At 45.3% G+C, this 19,223-nt stretch overlaps 1 protein-coding gene and 1 pseudogene across 2 annotated transcripts; one reads left to right on the forward strand and one right to left on the reverse strand.

Annotated features, from left to right (window-relative positions):
* Window positions 1-4,095: 4,095 nt before the first annotated feature.
* Window positions 4,096-7,651, reverse strand: LOC105068854 (large ribosomal subunit protein uL16-like; annotated as a pseudogene).
* Window positions 7,652-15,024: 7,373 nt separating this feature from the next.
* On the forward strand, window positions 15,025-19,104 carry RIPK3 (receptor interacting serine/threonine kinase 3). Of its 2 annotated transcripts, XM_010954822.3 has the most exons (10): window positions 15,025-15,183; window positions 15,472-15,612; window positions 15,729-16,038; window positions 16,505-16,650; window positions 16,777-16,823; window positions 17,054-17,221; window positions 17,332-17,417; window positions 17,642-18,001; window positions 18,145-18,205; window positions 18,753-19,104. In XM_010954822.3, exons 1-10 carry the CDS (start codon window positions 15,164-15,166, stop codon window positions 18,941-18,943), a joined length of 1,530 nt encoding a protein of 509 aa, XP_010953124.3. In that variant the 5' UTR covers window positions 15,025-15,163; the 3' UTR covers window positions 18,944-19,104. The 2 variants fall into 2 exon arrangements, with proteins under 2 accessions (XP_010953124.3, XP_074221818.1); XM_074365717.1 differs by lacking the exon at window positions 18,145-18,205.
* Window positions 19,105-19,223: the final 119 nt, after the last annotated feature.

A 19,223-nucleotide genomic window follows, 5' to 3' on the forward strand; every position in this document is an offset into this window, starting at 1 on the left:
AAATAACTAGGTGCATCTGTTAGAATTAGATTGGGCTGTGTATGACACAAAACCTGAAATATCAATGGCTTAAATGTCATAGAAGTTTATTTCTCTCTCTCATAGAAAAGCCCTGCAGGTAGGAATTCAAGGTCTAGTATGACAGATATTTGACTCCCAACTCCTTTTATCTTGCTGCTCCGCCATCCTTAGTATTTCACTTCATGGAAGATGGCTGCTCAAGGTCCAGCCATCACATACATATTTAAACCAACAAGAAAAGGAGAGCAGAAGAATGCACACCCTCTCCCTCCCCACACCATTTATGTTTACTTCCGGTTGGCCAGAATTTAGTCATATGGCCACATATAGTTATAAGAGAGGCCGGGAGATGTATTCCAAGTGGACAACATATGTCTAGCTAAAAATGTTTGTTCTATTACTAAGGCAGATGGGGAGAAAGACTATTGGGGTCAATTAGGAACTTCTGCAAACTAGAAAAATGAGATTTGATGATTATCTATAAAATTCAATTACTCATATTTCCTCTAATATAAGATATTCTTGACTTGCCACGTAATTATTCTCATTATATATAACACAGAACGAATCAAGTTCTTTTCATAGTTAAGAAGAAGTGGCTTTATGAAATCCATGGTTATCCTGTTTTAGGGATGCTGACCATGATGTTGTCTACAGCAACTATTTGGAGTCCTCACTCTGTACCCAGGGACACTTTTTTCTCAGGTTTCAGCAACAACTTTCCTTCTCCTGAATCATCAGGCAAAGGGCAAAACCATAGAGTCATTGAAAATGGCAAATACCAAGGTTTTCATGGGCTAAGTATTTGCAATACATGTTGTAGACCATTATTGCAATAATTTGGTTCAATCTAAAATTATGTTCTTTTTGGATGAATTCATAATCCAATTAAATTCATGATCACATACGTTAAATTTCATGATCACATAAAATTCCCTAATAAACGATATTGTCTCTGTTTCTCACTCTCAGAGGAGCTGATCCATGCCCAAGTCCCATTTCATTTTTCCCATTCAGAAAATCGCTTTATTTAATATCTTTTGAGTGTCTAGTATGTGTCAGGCACTGTAATATAGGCATTATATATGTCCATCCACCGTTGACCTTAAGTAGATACTAGTCCCCCCATTTTATACATAAGGAAATTGACACAAAGATTGAGTTTTCCCAAAGATGACTCTGAAATAGTGAAGCCTAAATCCCAGCCCAGATCTATTAATCTGTCTCCAAACCTGTGTTCTTCTCACGGTACTCACTACCTCTCTCCTTCTTGTGAGCAAACAGAAACTACTCTCCTTCCTGTCTCTTCAACATAACTTTGTATCTTCATCTATTTCTTATTTGTTCTTTTCTTTTCACAAAAAAAATTCTCACCTCTATGCAAGGCTCATCCTGCCCCTGAAATCCATCCTTACCCACTCCTCTGGGTCCTGACTCCCTCTTTCAAGCCTGTGATCCTTCCCCCTCTCCTGCCACTCCCTCTCCTCCACAGACTGAAGTCACCCTTCTTTAAACATAAAAAAAAAAAAAAAAATTAAAGGGGGGAGGATATAGCTCAGTGGTAGAGTGAGTTTTAGCTCAGTGGTAGAGTGCAAGTTTGGCATGCACAAGGCCCTGGGTTCAATCCCCGGTACCACCATTAAAAAAATTAAAATAAATAAACCTAATCCTTCCCCACTCCAAAAAGAAAATTGTTTTAATTTTTTCATTAATTAAATTTTTAAAATTTTAAATTTTAAAATTAAAAAAATTAAAATTAAAACCCTTGATCCTTCTTCTTGTTTAATGTAGCATCCATTCCCTTCACTACCAAACTTCTTAACGGTAATCTCTGCTCTCTGCTTCTACTTCCTCAGATTCCACACACACATTAACTGACTCTAAAGGAATCATAAAATTCCTTTTGGTCACCAAAGTCCTCTTTACTGCCAAACCTTACAGGCTCTGTGAGTCCTCACCCTGCTTACCATCTCTACAGGATACCTCTGGTCTACACGTCACATCTCTTGAGTTCACCCACAGCTGTGATGGACGGTTCTGTGTGAGCTCAGACTCACCTTGCACTCCCAGCATCCTATCTCAAGTCTGTACCTTGACTTTCACATTCTGCTTTAGGTCTGCTTTAGTCACAGTTCTCCAGAGAAACAGCACCAATAGGATAGATATAGATATAGATATAGATATATAGATATAAAGAGTAGTTTATCGTAAGAAGTTGGCTCACCCAATTACGAAGGCTGCCAAGTTCAGAATCTGCAGTGTAGGCCTACAGGCTCAAGACCCAGGAAAAGTCGATGATGCAGGGCTAGTTCAAAGGCCAGCAGGCAACGACCCAGTAGAGCTGAGGTCCCAGTTGCAGTCTGGAGACCCAGGAGAGCTGACGGGACAGATTAAGTCTGGAGGCCGTCTACTGGATAATTCCTCCAGCTGATTGGGCGAGGCCCACACACATTATATATAAAGTTCACCATTGCAAGGCCTTCTCCCACACAATGGGAGCTTGCTCACCACTCTCTCCTTGCCGGCTCTGATGCAAACACAGCTAGGAAATGCAGGACAGTTAGTGTCCCTAGGTGCAATCCTCAATCAACGGGGACAGACTTTGGCAGATGAATATTCCAGCCTCCCATCTTTCATGGGGACAATTCTGGGAGGCAGTCTCTAAATGTCGAGGTTCTACTGGAATGAAGCTTCCATTGCCTATAACTGCACTCTCAATAAAACACCCTTCTATTGGCTTTTCCTCCTTTTCTGTCTCACTCTCTATTTTCTCACTCCTGCTTACTGGGATCCCTTCCCTCAAAAAACTCCCTGCACCTAAATGCACGGCCAAGCTCTTCTTTGGGGGAACTTAGCTGCCTTCTCAGTAGCAGCTGATTCTGATGGCTCCCTCCTCCCTTGGCTACCCTGATTCTGTTCCTGCCTCTCTGACTTCTGTTTCTCTCACTGGTGTTCCTTCTGCTGGCCTGACCGTGACAATGCAGAATGTTCTGTCTTCTGCTCTCTTCCCTTCTCCCGCCCCAGACTCTCCTGCTTGCTGCCGTTCATTCCAGCCTAACACTTGCCTCTATCCCTGCTCCAGTCTCATGTTTTCTCCAGCCAGCTGGGGATCCCTTGAGGCTGCAGCTCTAGGCTCTCACACAAACGTGCCCACATCCAAACATAATCCATGCCCACATGGTTAGTGTCCCTTCTATGTTCCATGTCTCAGTTCACAGCATTACCATTCTGTCAATGTCCCAGAATAGAAACTTCAAAACTTCCCTCTCTCTCATCCCTCGGATCCTACTATCAATATCAGAAATATCTCCAGAATGGGTTCCCTCATCCCCATCCTTGCTGGCATTAACTCCATTCAGGGCCTCATCTCTTGAGTTGCTCTAATTGTGGTCTCCTGTCTTCTCTGTCTCCAGATCTTGCCACCACAATTGCAGCTGCTGGTTTGGTCCTCCTAAATCACAGATCATGCAGCAACACAGACAAATCTTTCCACTGCTTTCAAGTTTAAAACAAAGCAAAACCCTTTAAACTTTTGGCAGAGAAGAATTTGGGAAGGCACGTCTTCAGGTGAGGACATTGGTTGTTTAAGCATCCCTGATGCTTATTTGGGTACTTCTCCACCTCCACACCAAAGCTGCAGGTGTGAAGGGCGCCCTCTTCCACCCAAAACCTAGCCTAAGCTACCCAGATTCCCTGTCTGTAGCTCCCTTATCAAGGGAGAGTCAATCTAACACTTTCCAAATGAATTTCCTTAAAACCAGAGGGAAAAGTTCAAAGAAAATCCAAGAAACACACACACACACACATACACACACACACACACACACACACACACACACACACACAGAGGCATCTAATCTTTAAAAATGAATGGATCTACTTTAAAACAAAATAAAACAAAACAAATAGATATAAATGCAAAACCTAAACTCTAAAAGGTTTAGAAGAAAATAAGAGAAAAATCACTGTGATCTTGAATTAGACAAGGTTTCTTATAGATGACACCAAAAGCACTATATACTAAAGAGAGAACTGATGAGTTGGATTTTATCAAAAGAAAAATGTTTGCTCTTTGAAAGACACTATTAAGAAAGTGAAAAAAACAAGTTATGGCCAGAGAAAGGGGAAAAAAATTTTTTTGACAGGAACGTCAGATTTAATGGTGAGTATTAGCAAGGACCGGAGAGAGCCAAGGCTCTCACAACTGCAGCACCAGCCATTTGCCCAGGGGCCATGATTAGGGATGTGTATGACCCCACAGCCATCTGGAATAAGCCGCATGTCTGTCACCATGTCTTCAACTTCATCTGCATTAAACTTAGTAAATCCCCACTTCTTGGAGATGTGGATCTTCTTCTGGCTGCCAGGGAACATGAACTTGGCTGTTTATAAGGCTTCAGTCATACGTTCCTTGTTCTGCAGCTTGGTGTGGATGGACACGATGACTTAGCCAATGTAGGCTCCAACCACTGTGCCCTGGAGCTTTTCAAAGTCACCTTGCGCACTGTCTGGAGCCTGTCAGCCTCAGCACAGGATGGCATCTTGTTGATGCAGACGAGGGGCAAAGGGTGGAACCACACTTGGATGTGAAAGCCCTCTGGGTCACTGCTTTTCATGGTGTACTTGTTGGCACAAATACTGGCGGCCTCCAGGGCTTTGGAAGAGAGCTGCTCATACTCAGCTGACACCACGTGACCACAGAATGGGAATTCATTCACTTTGCCTTCTTCTGCCCCAAGTCAAAGATGCAGATCCTTGGCATCAGAGACACCTCAGCAGAAGCAAGACTTTGGGTATGGCTTGTTCTTACAATACTGGTATACCAGGTGGAGCAGTGGCCCCTGGCGACACCAGGATCTTCAGTGCCTGTGGAAGGGATAGAGTGAGAGGAAAAAAAATTAATGATACTCCTGAAAAGGACCTTATATCCAGGACATATATGGAAATTTCAAAACTCAATAATAAGAAAACAAACAATCCAACAAACTAAGAACAAAAAATTTGAACAGACACTTCATCTGAGAAGATATATGGGTGGAAAGTAAACTCATGAAAAGAAGCTCCATAGCATTTGTTATTAGGGAAATGGGAATTAAAACCACGAGATACCTATCAGAATAGCTAATATTAAAAAGACTTAAACATGCCAGGTGTGATATAGAAGAATATACATTGGTGGTGGGAATGCAAAATGGTACAACCACTCTGGAAAAATGTTCAGCAGTTTCTTCAAAAGGTAAATATATACACTGTATACCTATCATATGATTAAGCATGCCACCCCTAGACATTTACCCAGGAGAATTGAAAACATATGTCCATACAAAGACTTGTACATGACACGTACATTTGTTATAGCCAAAAATTTTTGTCCATGAACAGGTGAACGGATGAAGAAATTGTGGTACAATGGAATACTACTCAGCAATAAAATGGAACGAAAGAAATAAAAGAAATTGTGTGAGACAAAAAAAGAAAAGGAATGAAATATTTTTCATTGAAGTATAGTCAGTTTATAATGTTGTGTCAATTTCTGGTGTACAGCATAATGTTTCAGTCCTACATATACATACATATATTCCTTTTCATATTTTTTTCATGGTAGGTTACTACAAGATATTGAATGTATTTCCCTGTGCTATGCAGAAGGAACTTTTTTCTTGTTTTGTGAGGATTTTCCTTGTATTTTCAATTGGAAGAGATAGTCTGCCAATGTACAGTAGGTGTTCTGTGGGAACTGTCCATATGTAGATGTAGTTTTTGATGTATTTGTGGGAGGGGGTGAGCTACAAGTCCTTCTACTCCACCATCTTGAAGCCCTCCTCCATTCCAAGGATTCACACAACAATATAGGTGAATCTCAAAATAATCACATTAAGTGAAAAAGGTCAGACAAAAAAGAATACATACTATGTGATTCCATTTATATAAAACAGATAATGCAAACCAATCGAAAGTGACAGGAAGCAGATTAGTGGTTTCCAGGAAAAGAGGCAGAGCAGAGAAGGGCAGAGGGAAGGACTGAAAAGGGGCACGAGGAAACTTTCAGGTGTGATAAATCTGTTCACTACCTTAATTGTGGTGATGGCTTCCCTGGTACATACGTGCCAAAACTCATTACACTGTACACCTTAAACACGTGCAGTTTATTGAATGTCTACTCTACTTTGACGATGCTGTTAAAGATATTTGACTTGAAAAAACTGAGAGTCTTGACTGATTCAAAGTCCTGCTTCCAGTTTCTTTCAAAGGACCTCCCTCACCCATAAAAGGAGGCTGCTGAAGGATCATAAATCTGGTTTTAAAATCCTGCAGCCCAAGTTGTTGTATGACCTTGTACTGATTACTTAACCTCTCACAGCCTCCCAGTTTCTTCATCCATAAAATGGGACTAATAATCTCCCTCACAGTTTTGTTGCTAAAACTTGAGTGAACTAACAGATGAGAGAGCTGACAGCGGTGCCCAGGTGCATGGGGCCCCTTCACTGAGGTAGTCAGGTTCATTTCTGTCCCCTTCCTTTCCCCCTCCTTTCCTCTTTCCTGCCAGGCAGGGAGGGATCCTCCTCACAAAGACATTCAGAGGGTAAACAATGGGGAGGAAACGGGGCAGAGGGCTTGGATTGTGTTCCCCTGAAAACAGTGCCTGAGACCAGAACTTGAGACTTCCTGGAGGGTGGTCCCAGAGATAAGGACGGAGGGAGTAGAAAATGTGAGTCAGGGAAGGAGAAAACATCCCCAAAAGGTACCTATTAATTTAGCTATCGATGTGGAGCTCAGTCCAGCCAGAAGTCCCCTGAACTGTATAGAACACACCTCAGAATTGCCCCTTTGAAAGACAAGCGGCTGGGGCGCTGGCGTATGTCCTCCACGGTGATGGTTGCCCTCAGAGTATTAATTCTCCTCTCCTCTTGCTGCAATTCTGTCAACAGAGGGAGAAAAACAGACACAGGCCTCTTACATGGGGCACGGGTGGAGTCGTGGGGCCATCCACTGCAGCTTCTGCTCAAATCAAAGAGGGCCTGAGGATGTGCGGCCTGGGGCACCAAAAGCAGCTGCCTCAGACCCAAAGCCCATCCTTGGGTCAACCGCGTGACCTTCTCAACCTCAGACAGCCTTACAGCTGAGAAGCTAGAGACCCAGGATTGAAGCCCTCTCTCCTCTAGACCACAGGGGCACAACTGACTTCCTCAGTTGCTCCCTCAGGATGCTCCTCTGGGAGAGAGCAGAGAGAATACCTGAGGGGTGAGTCACTACGGGAGCCCCGGGAGGAAAGGGTGGGGCCGGGAATTTACCAGAAGGAAGCGCTAGCTGTTTGACTGAGCAGCAGTGAAATCATTTTTCTCTGCTCTCCAAATAAATTGTGAATTAGAACTGTTCCTCAGATTGGAAACGTAATAATGTTGATTGTATTCATGTCCCTTAAGCACGTATTAAGCACGTACTATGTGCCTGGAAATGTGCTGTGTTCTTTTATTTCATTTCATCCTCACAGCAACTCAATCCAGTAGGTACTATAATTAACTGAAGCACAGAGAGGTTGAGTAACTTGCTAAATGCCAAACAGCTAGTAACTTGTAGAGCTAGAATTCAATCCCAGGTAGCTTGACCTCAGACCTGGACCTTTGACCATTAGGCTATACTCATTTCCTTATGAAAAATAGAGGGGGAGGGGAGGGTATAGCTCAGTGGTAGAGTGCATGCCTAGCATGCATGAGGTCCTGGGTTCCATCCCCAGTATCTCCATTAAAAAAGAGAGAGAGAGAGAAAGTAGAACATCCAGCTGGGGAAGCAGTTTGAGGCAGTGACCTGCCCCACTGGGATGAGAGGGGCTGGAAGAGCACAGAAATTAGATCATCAACATTAACTAGACATAGCAAAGAGAGAGGACTCCACAGTGATAGAAGTTGTATTATGGTTGTTGTATATGTGTGAACACTTGTCATTGATGGCTGCTCAAAGTCTTTTTAGTCTTATGATGGTTAGTCTTATAAGGTAAAATAAAAAGAAGTTACTCTTCCCAGCCTCCTTTGCCTTTAACGTGCAGACAGGAAACTTAAGTTCTGCCACTGGGACACTACTTGGAAATTGGCTCCGTGAAGAAAAAGATGATGAATAGAGATTCATTTTGCTGGGGCAGGTGGTCCTAGGCAGCGTGGGTTTTTGTGAAAGCATCAGTCTCTCCACTTTGCTAAGGAAAAATAAGTTAAAAGGGACTTTTGACCTGCTTGGAATAAAGGAAGGAGAAGAGTATGCCCTGGGCACTGGAAGGGGCTCCCCCAAAAGAATCCAAGAGCAGAGAGAAGTAGGAGCCACAGCAGGTAGGCTCCTAAAGGTTCTGGACCCAATTCCAATGCGTGTGGTGGGTGAGGAGGCAGTGATTCCACACCACCAAGCAAATTCTCAGACACCAGAAGGGTGTCCTACAATTCAACTTAATTCTGATCCTATCCACCTAGAGATAGCACCAGATCCCACAGGTGGTTAAGGACTCCATCCCACAAGACTGCTCCCAGCCCTGCCAACTTCAGACACAGCTCCAGGATTGTAACTTACCTGGATTTCTAGCCAACAGGCTAGAGATTGGAAATTCCAACAAACCGTGCCCTGGGTTCGATTAATTTGCTAGAGTGACTCACAGAAGTCAGGGAAACATTTCACCTACTTGATGACCGGTTTATTATAAAAGGATAGAATTCAGAAACAGCCAGATGGAAGAGATGCATAGGGCGAGGTGTGTGGGAAGGGGTGCAGAGCTTCCGTGCCCTCTCTAAACACTGCTCTCTCCAAATACCCTTGTGTTCACTAACCCAGAAGCTCTCTGAACCCGTTCTGTTGAGGTTTTATGGAGGCTTCGTTACACAGGCGTGACTGATTAACTCATTGCCAATGGTGGTAGATTCAACCTCCAGCCCGCTCTCCCCTCCCCAGAGTAGTGGGGTAGGGTGGTGGATACTGAATGTTTCAATGCTCTTATTGCAAGGTTGGTTCCCTTGGCAACCAGCCCCCATCCTAAATTATCTAAGGGCTTTCTAAAAGTCACTTCATTAACATAGCAAAAGACACCTTCTCTGCTCTTGACATGGGAAATTCCAAGTGTTTTAAGAGCTCAGTATCATAGATCCCTTTCCAAGTGAAACCTTTTCTCCGTAACTCTACTCTGCTCAAATCCGGGGGTTTGTTTTGTGGCTTTTCTAAGTTGAGTGCAGCCCAGTCTTCAAAGGTGACAGTTAATTTGCCCATAGTTGCACCCTTTTCCTCCTCTGGGGAAGGTTTGTTTTTCAGCAGCTGGAAGTAGAGAAAAGGGTTCCCCTGATGAGCACCAGCTGCCTTACACCAGTGGGAAGGACCTGCACTGCCACAGTAAAAAAGTTCCTCTTTTATGTTTGTGCTTCACATCCAGACCAATTTTAAAAAGAAGACGACTTTTTATTTCTTCACCTGCAAAATTTGATAATAGGTCTCCCCTCACAGAATTGTGATGACTTTCTGTGAAAGCGCTTTTTGAACCATCAAGTGTAAAACAGACTAGCCTGTTATCATTGTTGATGATAATAATGACGCATGGGTTGGGAGCAGGGGTTGGGGAAGGTGACTCAGCCAGTCTGGACTCCTTGCCTTTTCCGAAGGTCACACTGTGAAGTTTGCACCTTTGCTCATTACATCCTCTCTGACTGGAATCACACTCCCAGGTTTATGTCTGTGAAAACTCTATTCCTCATTGGAATGCCAAGGGCTAACTTCAGTCAGGTCTTAAATGTGATGTCACCAGATTTATAACTGCAAGAAATCGAGAGGAAGCAGCTGAGTAGATTTCTGGTTAGGCTGGTGACAGGTCGGGGAGGGAAGCTGCTGCATTTCTGGTCCATGTCCTGGGGGAAAGGAGGAGGCTGAAAGGTGGAATTACTATAGAACTTTCATGAATTCACTTTAGGAAAGTAAGAAAATACAGATAAAAATACGAATATAAAATACAAGAAAATAAAGTCACCTATAAACCCACCAGCCATTACTTTAAACATTTTTCTATTTGCCCATCTAGATATTTTTCTAAGCATATATATATAGATATAGATATATAAACAAATTTCCTTTTTTAAATAAAATTTAATGTTCAAATCAAGTTACTAAATGGCTATTAATATAGCCATCTCCCTAATGCACGGAATCATATTTTAGCAGGCTTTTTGTGGTAAAATATACATAACATAAAATCTACCATTCTGATCACTTTTGAGAATACATTTCAGTGGAATTAAATACATTTACATTGTTGCATAACCATCACCACCATCCATCTCCAGAACTTTTCATCTTCCCAAACTAAAACACTATACCCATTTAACAGTAAATCCCCATTGTCTTCTCCCCCTAGCCCCTGGCAACCACCATTCTTCTTTCTGTCTCTAAGAATTGATTATTCCAGGTACCTCAGATAAGTGGAATTGTACAATATTTGTCTGTGACTGGCTTATTTCACATAGCGTAATAGCTTCAATGTTCATCCATGTTGTAGCATGTGCCAGAATTTTATTCCTTTCTAAGGCTGAATAATATTCTATTGCATGTATATACTGTGTTTTGTATGTCCATTCATCCATTTATGGACATTTGCATTGTTTCCCCCTTTTGACCACTGTAAATAATGCCACTATAAACGTTGGTGTACAAATATCTATTTCAATCCCTGCTTTCAATTCCTTTGGGTAAATACTCAGAAGTGGAATTGCTGGTAGCAGATCCTTTTTTAAATCAGCCAGCCACCCTCTCTGGTTTCCATGAGTCTAATATGATGCTAAATGGTTTTGTGGTTGAAGTTATGGGAAAACCATTATTCCTCCTTGCATTTCACAATTCGGTCTAGGGTAAGTTTTCTTCATCTTCTTGACGCACCTCCATTAAAAATTTCTTTAGGGAAGAGTCTGTTGGTGTTAAACTCAGTTTTCATCTATTTGAAACTGTCTTTTTTTAAAACAGTCTCAAAAAATAATTTTGCTGGTTACACAATTGAATGTTTACAGTTTTTTTTCCCCCTTTCTTTTAGGACTTTGGAATCATTCCTGTGTCTTCTGGTTTCCACTGTGGCTGTCAGGAAGTATGCCATTGGTTTAGCTGTGTTCCTTGTAAATGATCTATGTTTCCTCTCTAGCTTTTAGATTGTTTATCTTCATTGTTTTGCAGTTTCACTGAAATGTATCTAAATGTGGATTTCTTTATATTTATCGTTCTTGGTATAGATTGTGCTTCCTATATTTATGAATTCCTATCTTTCATCAATTTTTGAAATTTTTCAGCCATTTTCTCCCATTGCCTTGTCCTCATTTTTTCCTCTTCTCATGGGGAGACCAATTTGATGGTTGTTAGATCTCCTCATTTTTTGTCTCTTAATTTTTGTATCTGCTTGTCTCATTTGGTGCATTCCGGTGAATTTTTTTCAGGTTCATTTTTTAGTACACTTTCTTCAGCTGTATCTTCTGCATTGCCATTTTAATTTTACTGGTTACATATTGTTTTTGATTTCTTGATATTATTTTTTCCCCCTAAATCTATTGGGGTATTTTTTTATAATCTGTTATTTCTTGCTTATTCTTTCTAGTCTATCTTTTATTTCTTTAAACATTTCACAATAGCTTCTTTAGATTCTTCATCAGATTGTTCCAAATTCTGAAGCTCTTAAAGATTTACACCTGTTAATTATTGTCCCTCCTGATTCTCCTTTGTGTTACTTGAACCCTTATATATTTAGGAACTTTTTGTGAGTTTACATTTGGCTGAATTTAATCCAGAAGCTCAATTGAGGATGCTTTACTCTAAGGAGAATCCAATTTGCTTCTGTTGGTCTTCAGGGGGCATTAATAATATGGGGCCACTTAATCTTAAGCTTATGGTTTACTTAAGCAAAGGGAAAGTTAAAATTCCAAGCACAGATCCATGTGGGAGCAGATCTCACATGGCAAACTAGCATTTTTATTAATGTTAATATCTAGTGCTACAGCCTGGATAAGCTTGTAGCTTCTCTCTGCAAGCAGGTGGAATTTTTCTTTTCCACTAAAAAATATAGCCCCTTTGAGGGTCCCAGCTTTGGGGGCAATAGGGTTGTCTCACATTTAGCTCTTCCATCTTCCTAGGCTCTAGGGCTTACTCTCTGGTCCTCCCCCAACCTCCCTTAGCCCCTACCCAGTTCCCAAAGCTCTTAAGTTTTTAGTTAGTTGATCTGTTTACTTACTATTTACTTTTTGTTTTGTATTGTTGTATTTTGATGGTTTCAGGGATGCACTTGGGAAATTACCTGTATTTTCTCAGGAGCACCCTAAGTTATTTTTAAAATATGTTTTTGGGCTTTATATTTAGGTATTCTGCATTGGGAGATTTTTGAGAACTCTGTCATACTACTGGAAGAGAATTTTTAAAACAAACAAAAATGTGATTATACAGTACATATGTTTTATAACCTGCTTTTTTTCCCTGTTGATGTATGATAAACACCTGTTGTATTAAATACAGGTCTAGAGCACCATTTTAATGAGTACATAGTCTTTCATTGCATAATATATTCAATCTTTTTCCTATTATTGGATATTTAGGGTTCTATTTTTTCACTATTTTAAACAACACTTCAGTGAATATCCTTACAGCTAAATCTTTGCATACATCATGATCTTCTTCCCTCTTTTAACTGTTTATAAAAGGAATATGTGTTAATATAAGTTATTCAAATACTAAGGAAAATAAAAATTCTCCATAATCCTTTTTCACTATAACTTCAATTAATACTGTTTGGTCTATAACTGGGATCTCTTAATCAAACAACAGATGAGAATTAGGGCTAGAATATGCGAGGGACCACACCCTCTGCCTCCCCACTCCCACCCCAACAACTGGGAATATGGAATTGGAGCAGGTACTAGGGATGGGCTGAAGGTAACCAAAGACAATCAGAAATAGCGAACTGAAGGGATGAGAGACTTCCAAATAGACTCCAAAAGCTTGGGGCAACGGGGGTCAGAGGTGCCAGGTCTCAGCTCCAAAATTCAGGAATCAGCTCTGCCTTGCCTGTCCCCTCCTGCCAGAAGCAGATGGTCCTCTCAGTCACTGACTCCAGGCTCCTCTCCCTGCTCCTCCCTCTCTTAAAAGGGCCTGGTTTATTTTGAGTCAAAATGTATTATAAGCTCTGACACTATATCCAACCCTATGCTTTACAGTGACTTCCCCCAGGTCTCAGGGTCTTGTATCAATCTAAAGAAATCCAACTGAGTGAGGAGGGTCTAGCGTAGTAGTAGAGTGCATGCCTAGCATGCATGAGATCCTGGGTTCAACCCCCAGTACCTCCATTAATATAGATAAATAAGCCTAATTACCTCTCCCCCAAAGGAAAACAAAACAAACAAACAAAACAGAAGAAATCCAACCATGAAAAGTTTAAACACACTTCCAACTTCTTTCTAACTGCTCCCCTGCACCCACAACCTTCAAAAGGAGCCTGGGTGTTGAGCCCAGGGTCTTCTCTCAGAATCATAAAAGGAATGGCCATCCTCTCTGATGACTCTTAGTTCCTGAACTAGACTTTTGTGAGGACCTGCTGCACTTGCCTTTATATTCTGTGAGATACCACCAAATCACTATAATAAAGTCTACTTCAGATGGATTCTGTCAACTGTGCAGGTACAGGTAAGAGATCCCAAAATGATAGAGAAGCCCAACCTCCTTTCTCCTCCCAATGAGTATGGAGCACCAGCTGGGTGACCTGCATCTTAAGGAAGCCCCAAAAGTTTAGGTTGTTCATTTATTAATTTAATTCAACAAGTATTTATTGGGTACCTACTATGTACTGGCTTTTAAAGAGACAATAATCTAAGAATTCCCTAAATAGCTCGAAAATAGCATGGACTGACTTCACTAAAATTCATGATGTGGATCCTGGAGTTCCAGTTGCTCTAGAAACCACAGTTAACTGCTGGTCACTTTTGCTCCAACTAGCAGAGCTCATGGACTACTGCGCAGAATGGAAAGTTCATACAAAGATGAGCACCTTCCAGTGAGAGCTGGCCCATGACCTGCAGGGTTGGGTCTCCCCACGTAGGGCTGAGTGCCCAGGACTGGCTGTATCTAGCTCCATAACCTCCAGCCATGGTCTTGCCTTGGGCAGGTAAAATATGGACACCTTTTGTCTACCCTAAATCCTCAAGCCCACCCCCACCCAAGCTCCTTAGTTCTCCAAGGCCCTTGTCCAGAGCATATGCTTATTGGGAACATTTATTAACCAGACAATTTGCACAGAGGAGTTGCCATTGTAGGGAGAGGGTAGAGAGGCTCTAAGGCAGTTCCACCGCAGGGTACACCATAACACTCTGGCTGGGCCAATTCATCTAGCTGACCACAGGGCCCTGGGAGAGGGTCTTGGTCTTGCCAGTGGACAAATCACTACCAATGACAGGAATACAGACAGGGACCCTCACTACACTGTTGGACGCTTCACACCTTCCTCTGTCACCTTCACGACCAGCTGAAGCCTGTGTGAAAATAGCAAAGCTTGATGGTTTAGGGACAGGCTCTGATGTCAGTCCCATACTGGCATGGGCCAGATACTTAACCTGTCAGTGTTTTCATTTCCTCACCCACAAGAAGGGATAAAAGCAGCTCCTATCCCATTAGAGTTGATCTGAGAATTAAATAAGCTAATATATGTACCTGACCCATGGTGAGCTTTAGAGAAGTGTTAACTCTGATCTTAGGGCAGCTGTGGGAGAGCTGAGGTCTAGGACCACAATATCCTCCTTGGCACCATCCGCTCCCCCAACACCCCAGGCTTGGCAGTGGGTGGGAGTGGGAGTCCTGTGGGAGAAGGCAGAGACACCAACTGTAGGGGGCGGTCGATTGTGGGTTCCTACTGCGGCACCCTAAATACCCAGTGACAACTCACCTGGCCATGGCAAGTTAAGAAAACTGGCTTCCGTTTGCACCCTCGCAAGCGCTCCCTTACCTCCGCCCCCGGGGCGGGACTGCAGAGGCGTCCGTCAAAGAAGGAAGTCATTCTGCCAGTGTAGAGGATTCGGGAAGCGGAATCTGTAAGTGGCCTGGAGATTCACCCCCTCTGCCATCCCCGTGGGCTCGCAACTTTTAGAAGCCTCTCGCACCTTCCAGCCTGATGTCCTGCGTTAAGTTATGGTGAGTGGAGCGTGAGGTACGGATCCGCAGACACACACACACACACACACACACACACACACACACACACACACACACACACACACACGGCACCCCGCCGACTCGCTCTGGGAGAGCCTTTCTGCCGGTGCCAAGGGCGCAAAGGGTTGGGGCGCAGTGGGTCTCACGGGGAAGGCTGGGGATTGAACTGAACGTGCCGAGTCACAGGGGTCGCGGGGAGGGGGGCGGTGCCGGGAGCAGCGCGGGCTTGGGGCCGTGGCCAGCTGCTGACGAGGCCCCCTCTTTCAGGCCCAGCGGTACCTCAGCCCCCCTGGTGCCCATCGAGGAACTGGAGAACCCGAAATTCGTTGGCAGAGGCGGATTCGGTGCCGTCTTCCGGGCACAACACAAGACTTGGGGTTTAGAGGTGGCGGTCAAGATCGTGAACTCGTGAGTGACCCGAGCTGCCTGGCCGGTGGGCGGGTTCCAAGGAGGCGGGGCCTGAGTGGGGAAGGGAAAGATCTTTCCAGGAGCAGAGTGCGACCTCAACTCTCTTCTGAGGGCAGGAAGGCGATATCCAGGGAAGTGAAGGCCATGGCAAGTCTGCATAACGAGCATGTGCTGCTCCTCCTGGGCGTCACAGAGAAGCTGGAGTGGGACTACATGTCTGGGCCGGCTCTGGTAACTCAATTCATGGAGAATGGTTCCCTGGAGGAGTTACTCCGGACCCGGTGCCCTCGGCCCTGGCCGTTCCTCTGCCGTGTGCTGCAGGAGTTGGTCCTCGGAATGTGCTACCTACACAGCCAGAATCCCGTGCTTCTACACCGGGACCTCAAGCCCTCCAACGTCCTGTTGGACTCCGAGCTGCACGCCAAGGTCAGCCCATCCATAACCCAGCCCAACCTCTGCACAGGGTCCTGCACCAGAGCTGCTCCAGCTCCACGCACTGGACACAGGACCCGCTGCAGCCCTGCCTTCTGAATACCCTCAGTAACTCCCTCTGGACACAGTGCTGCCCAAGTGTCAGGGCTGACCCAGGAGCTTTAACCCCTACCATACCAGGTGACAGAGGCTTTGACCAACATGGTCAGTTCCACAGGTCCACCCTACCAGGCCCTCTAAAGACCTATGGCTGGCCTAGCCCGGGAAACTCAGGCCTTGACCCAGTCCCATGGAGAGGGGACCTAGACCTCCAACCAGGAGCCCCACTGATCCTATCATTCCCCTAACCCTCCACACCACCTTTACAAGGCCGGGACTGCACCTTCTGCATGGGAGGCAAGGATTTTGGAAGCTTCCTGGCCCCATCCATCCTCTATCTCTTCCTTCTCTCCCTTTGCAGCTGGCAGATTTTGGCCTGTCCACATTTCAGGGAGGCTCACAGTCAAGGGCAGGATCTGGGGAGTCAGGGTGCACCCCAGCCTACTTGGCCCCAGAACTGTTGGCTGATATAAACCAGAAGGCCTCCATGGCCAGTGATGTCTACAGGTAAGGTATCCACTCCAAACACACACCCCCAGTTTCTACACCTCTCTGGGCCCTTCTAAAGGATGGTATATGGGAAAAGACTCTTGCCAGCAGCTGAGTCAAGTCTCAGCTTTGTGTCTCCTGCAGCTTTGGGATCCTAATGTGGGCAGTGCTGGCCGGAAGAGAAGCTGAGAGTAAGACTCTAGGCAGACTCTGGGATCCTTAACTTCAGGTGCCCCCCTCCCCCAAGCCACCAACTCCCTTCTCCCAGCCCCCAAGCCCTCCTCTTCCTGTTTACCTGCTCAGACTGCCCAACTCCCTCCTCACCTCTCCCTGGACTACACTCCCTGCCCCTTTCCATGATGGAGCAGGTGGCCCTCCTACTCTGAATGCCTTCTCTTCACATCCCCTACCCCCACCTCAGTAGTGGATCAGACATCACTGGTGCGGGAAGCAGTGTGTGAGAGGCAGATCCGGCCCCCACTGACTGAGCTGCCCCAGTCCAGCCCTGAGACTCCTGGCTTGGAAGGACTGAAGGATTTAATGCAGCACTGCTGGAGCCATACGCCCAGGAACAGGCCCTCCTTCCAAGGTGCACTGGCCACTTAGCTGGCAGCTGGGGTAGGCTTGGATCTGTGGGCAGGGACTTTTCCCCGGAAAAGAGCTTTTGCTCACCTGCCACCCACTCTGCCTTCTCTCCAGAATGCAGACAGAACACCCAGAAAGCCCTCGACCTGGTAAAGAAGGGAGATGTATCTGGTACAAAGATGATTGCCGCAGTCTCCACGGTGAGCGCCCAACACCACTTCCCCAACCCAGGACCTGGGTAGGGGTGGCACAACATGGCTCCCTTGACCACCCAGTGACTCCCCACTCTTCTCTGAGCCTTGACCCTCGTCTTCACTCTCCCCACCCCAACCTTTCATTCCCAGGCAATGGGCCAAGAGACTCCTCCCTCAGGTTTACTCTAACTCTCCCACCTCCATGGCCAGCCAGCTCCCTGTCTTTGCAGGTGAAGAAGTTCCTGTCTGAGCACAGGGGCAGCAACAGGTTGTCTGCCTGCAAACCAGGCCTGGAAAGTACAGAAATGGATGGCCCTGGGGGAACCACAGGAAGCCGTGATTCCCTGGTCTCTGAAATGATGAACAGCCTGAATCTGGAGGGTCACCCCAGCTCTGTTCCTGAAAAATATACAAACCTTCCTGAGAGAAGCAGTACCCAGAGAGAGCCGGTTCAGCATGCCTGGACTGCAGAGATGTCTTCAGATTCAACAGCCCGAACTCCTCAAACTCCAGAGACCTCATCTTTCAGAAACCAGAAGCCCAGCCCCAGTTCAGGTTGGACCCCAGGTCCTGGACCCCAAGGGAATCAGGTGAGACATGGGCAGGACTGGGGGATGCACTAGGGCTCCTGTGAATTCTGTCCCCTTGCCAGGGAAAACTGGGGGCTAAGGGGATCTGCAGTAGGGAAACAGGCCCCAGGACAGGAAGCCTGAGAGCAGTGTGTTGTTTGTAGGGGGCTGAGAGTCCTGGCACCAACTGGCTTCCCAGAGCTCCAGGGCCAGATCTGATACCAGGTACCCACTCTCTACTCCTTTTCTCCTGCTCAATTCTTCTACCAGCTTCTTCCTCAAGACCGCATATCCAGGGTACTTGGGGAGGGGGGATGAGAAATGGCTAGAGGCCATCTACCCCAATCTTCTTATTTTATAAATGAAGAAATGGATGTCCACTAGGATTGGGTCCCCCTGAGATCACACAGCAAAGCCAAGATTTGCCCCTGAGCCTTCTGACTTTCCCCAACACCACCTCTGTGAACCCCTAAATTCCATAGTTGCTATGTCGGTCCAGAGGGCCTCCACATAGAAAAGACCCAAATGTCAGAGTCTCAGATGTTGGTTGCCACTCCTCTTGAACTTCTGCAAACTCAATTCTGAAGGTGCAACCTGGAGGGGAAGGCCAGAGGCACACCTTGACGCTGTCACTGGCAGGCCGAGACCCCATACTTGCATTTCCCCCAGGTGAACACGAGGTGCCGCTGCCCCTCCACGCTGCTGCTCTTCCTACTTTGCATCTGTCTCTGACCACTTAACCCTCCCACCACCATCACTATTTCTCTTAAAGGGCCATGGTCTTTTACCATACTTGACAGCCAAGGAGTACAGATTGGATACAACAACTACATGACTATACAAGGAAGACCTACCTCGTTCATGCAGGGCCTGGCACTTCGGGGCACAGATAGGGGCCCCCAGCATGGCCCCCAAACAGCAGGTTCAAAAGAAGGGCCACAAGAACCTGAAGCCTGGAGTTAGCCACAGAGCTGGAATCATAACAGCGGGAATTGAATCAGCTTCTAAACTGCCTCCTGGACTTGAGGCAGCTAGCCGAGACTTTCTCTGAGGGACATCAGGCCTGTACCTGAACTGTCTTTGTGTCTCTAAAGGTCAATAAAGATGGTGGAATTTTGACCAAAGCACCGTGCAAGAGGCTAAGGCTTCAGCAGGAGTGGGAAGGGGCATGGATGAGAGACCAGGGAGCTGATAAGGGAATGGGAGGCCAGAAGCGAAATGCTGAGGCCTGGGGGTGGGCAAT

This window comes from Camelus bactrianus, chromosome 6, assembly GCF_048773025.1.
Source record: "Camelus bactrianus isolate YW-2024 breed Bactrian camel chromosome 6, ASM4877302v1, whole genome shotgun sequence".
In the NCBI taxonomy this organism is placed as follows: domain Eukaryota; kingdom Metazoa; phylum Chordata; class Mammalia; order Artiodactyla; family Camelidae; genus Camelus; species Camelus bactrianus.

Excerpts from the sequence above, each read along its gene's own strand:
- RIPK3 (XM_010954822.3), top strand. The coding sequence starts at position 15,164 with ATGTCCTGCGTTAAGTTATG. Across the intron at positions 17,222-17,331 it reads GAACAGGCCCTCCTTCCAAG|AATGCAGACAGAACACCCAG; the intron begins GTGCACTGGCCA and ends CCTTCTCTCCAG. Across the intron at positions 18,002-18,144 it reads CTGGACCCCAAGGGAATCAG|GGGGCTGAGAGTCCTGGCAC; the intron begins GTGAGACATGGG and ends TGTTGTTTGTAG.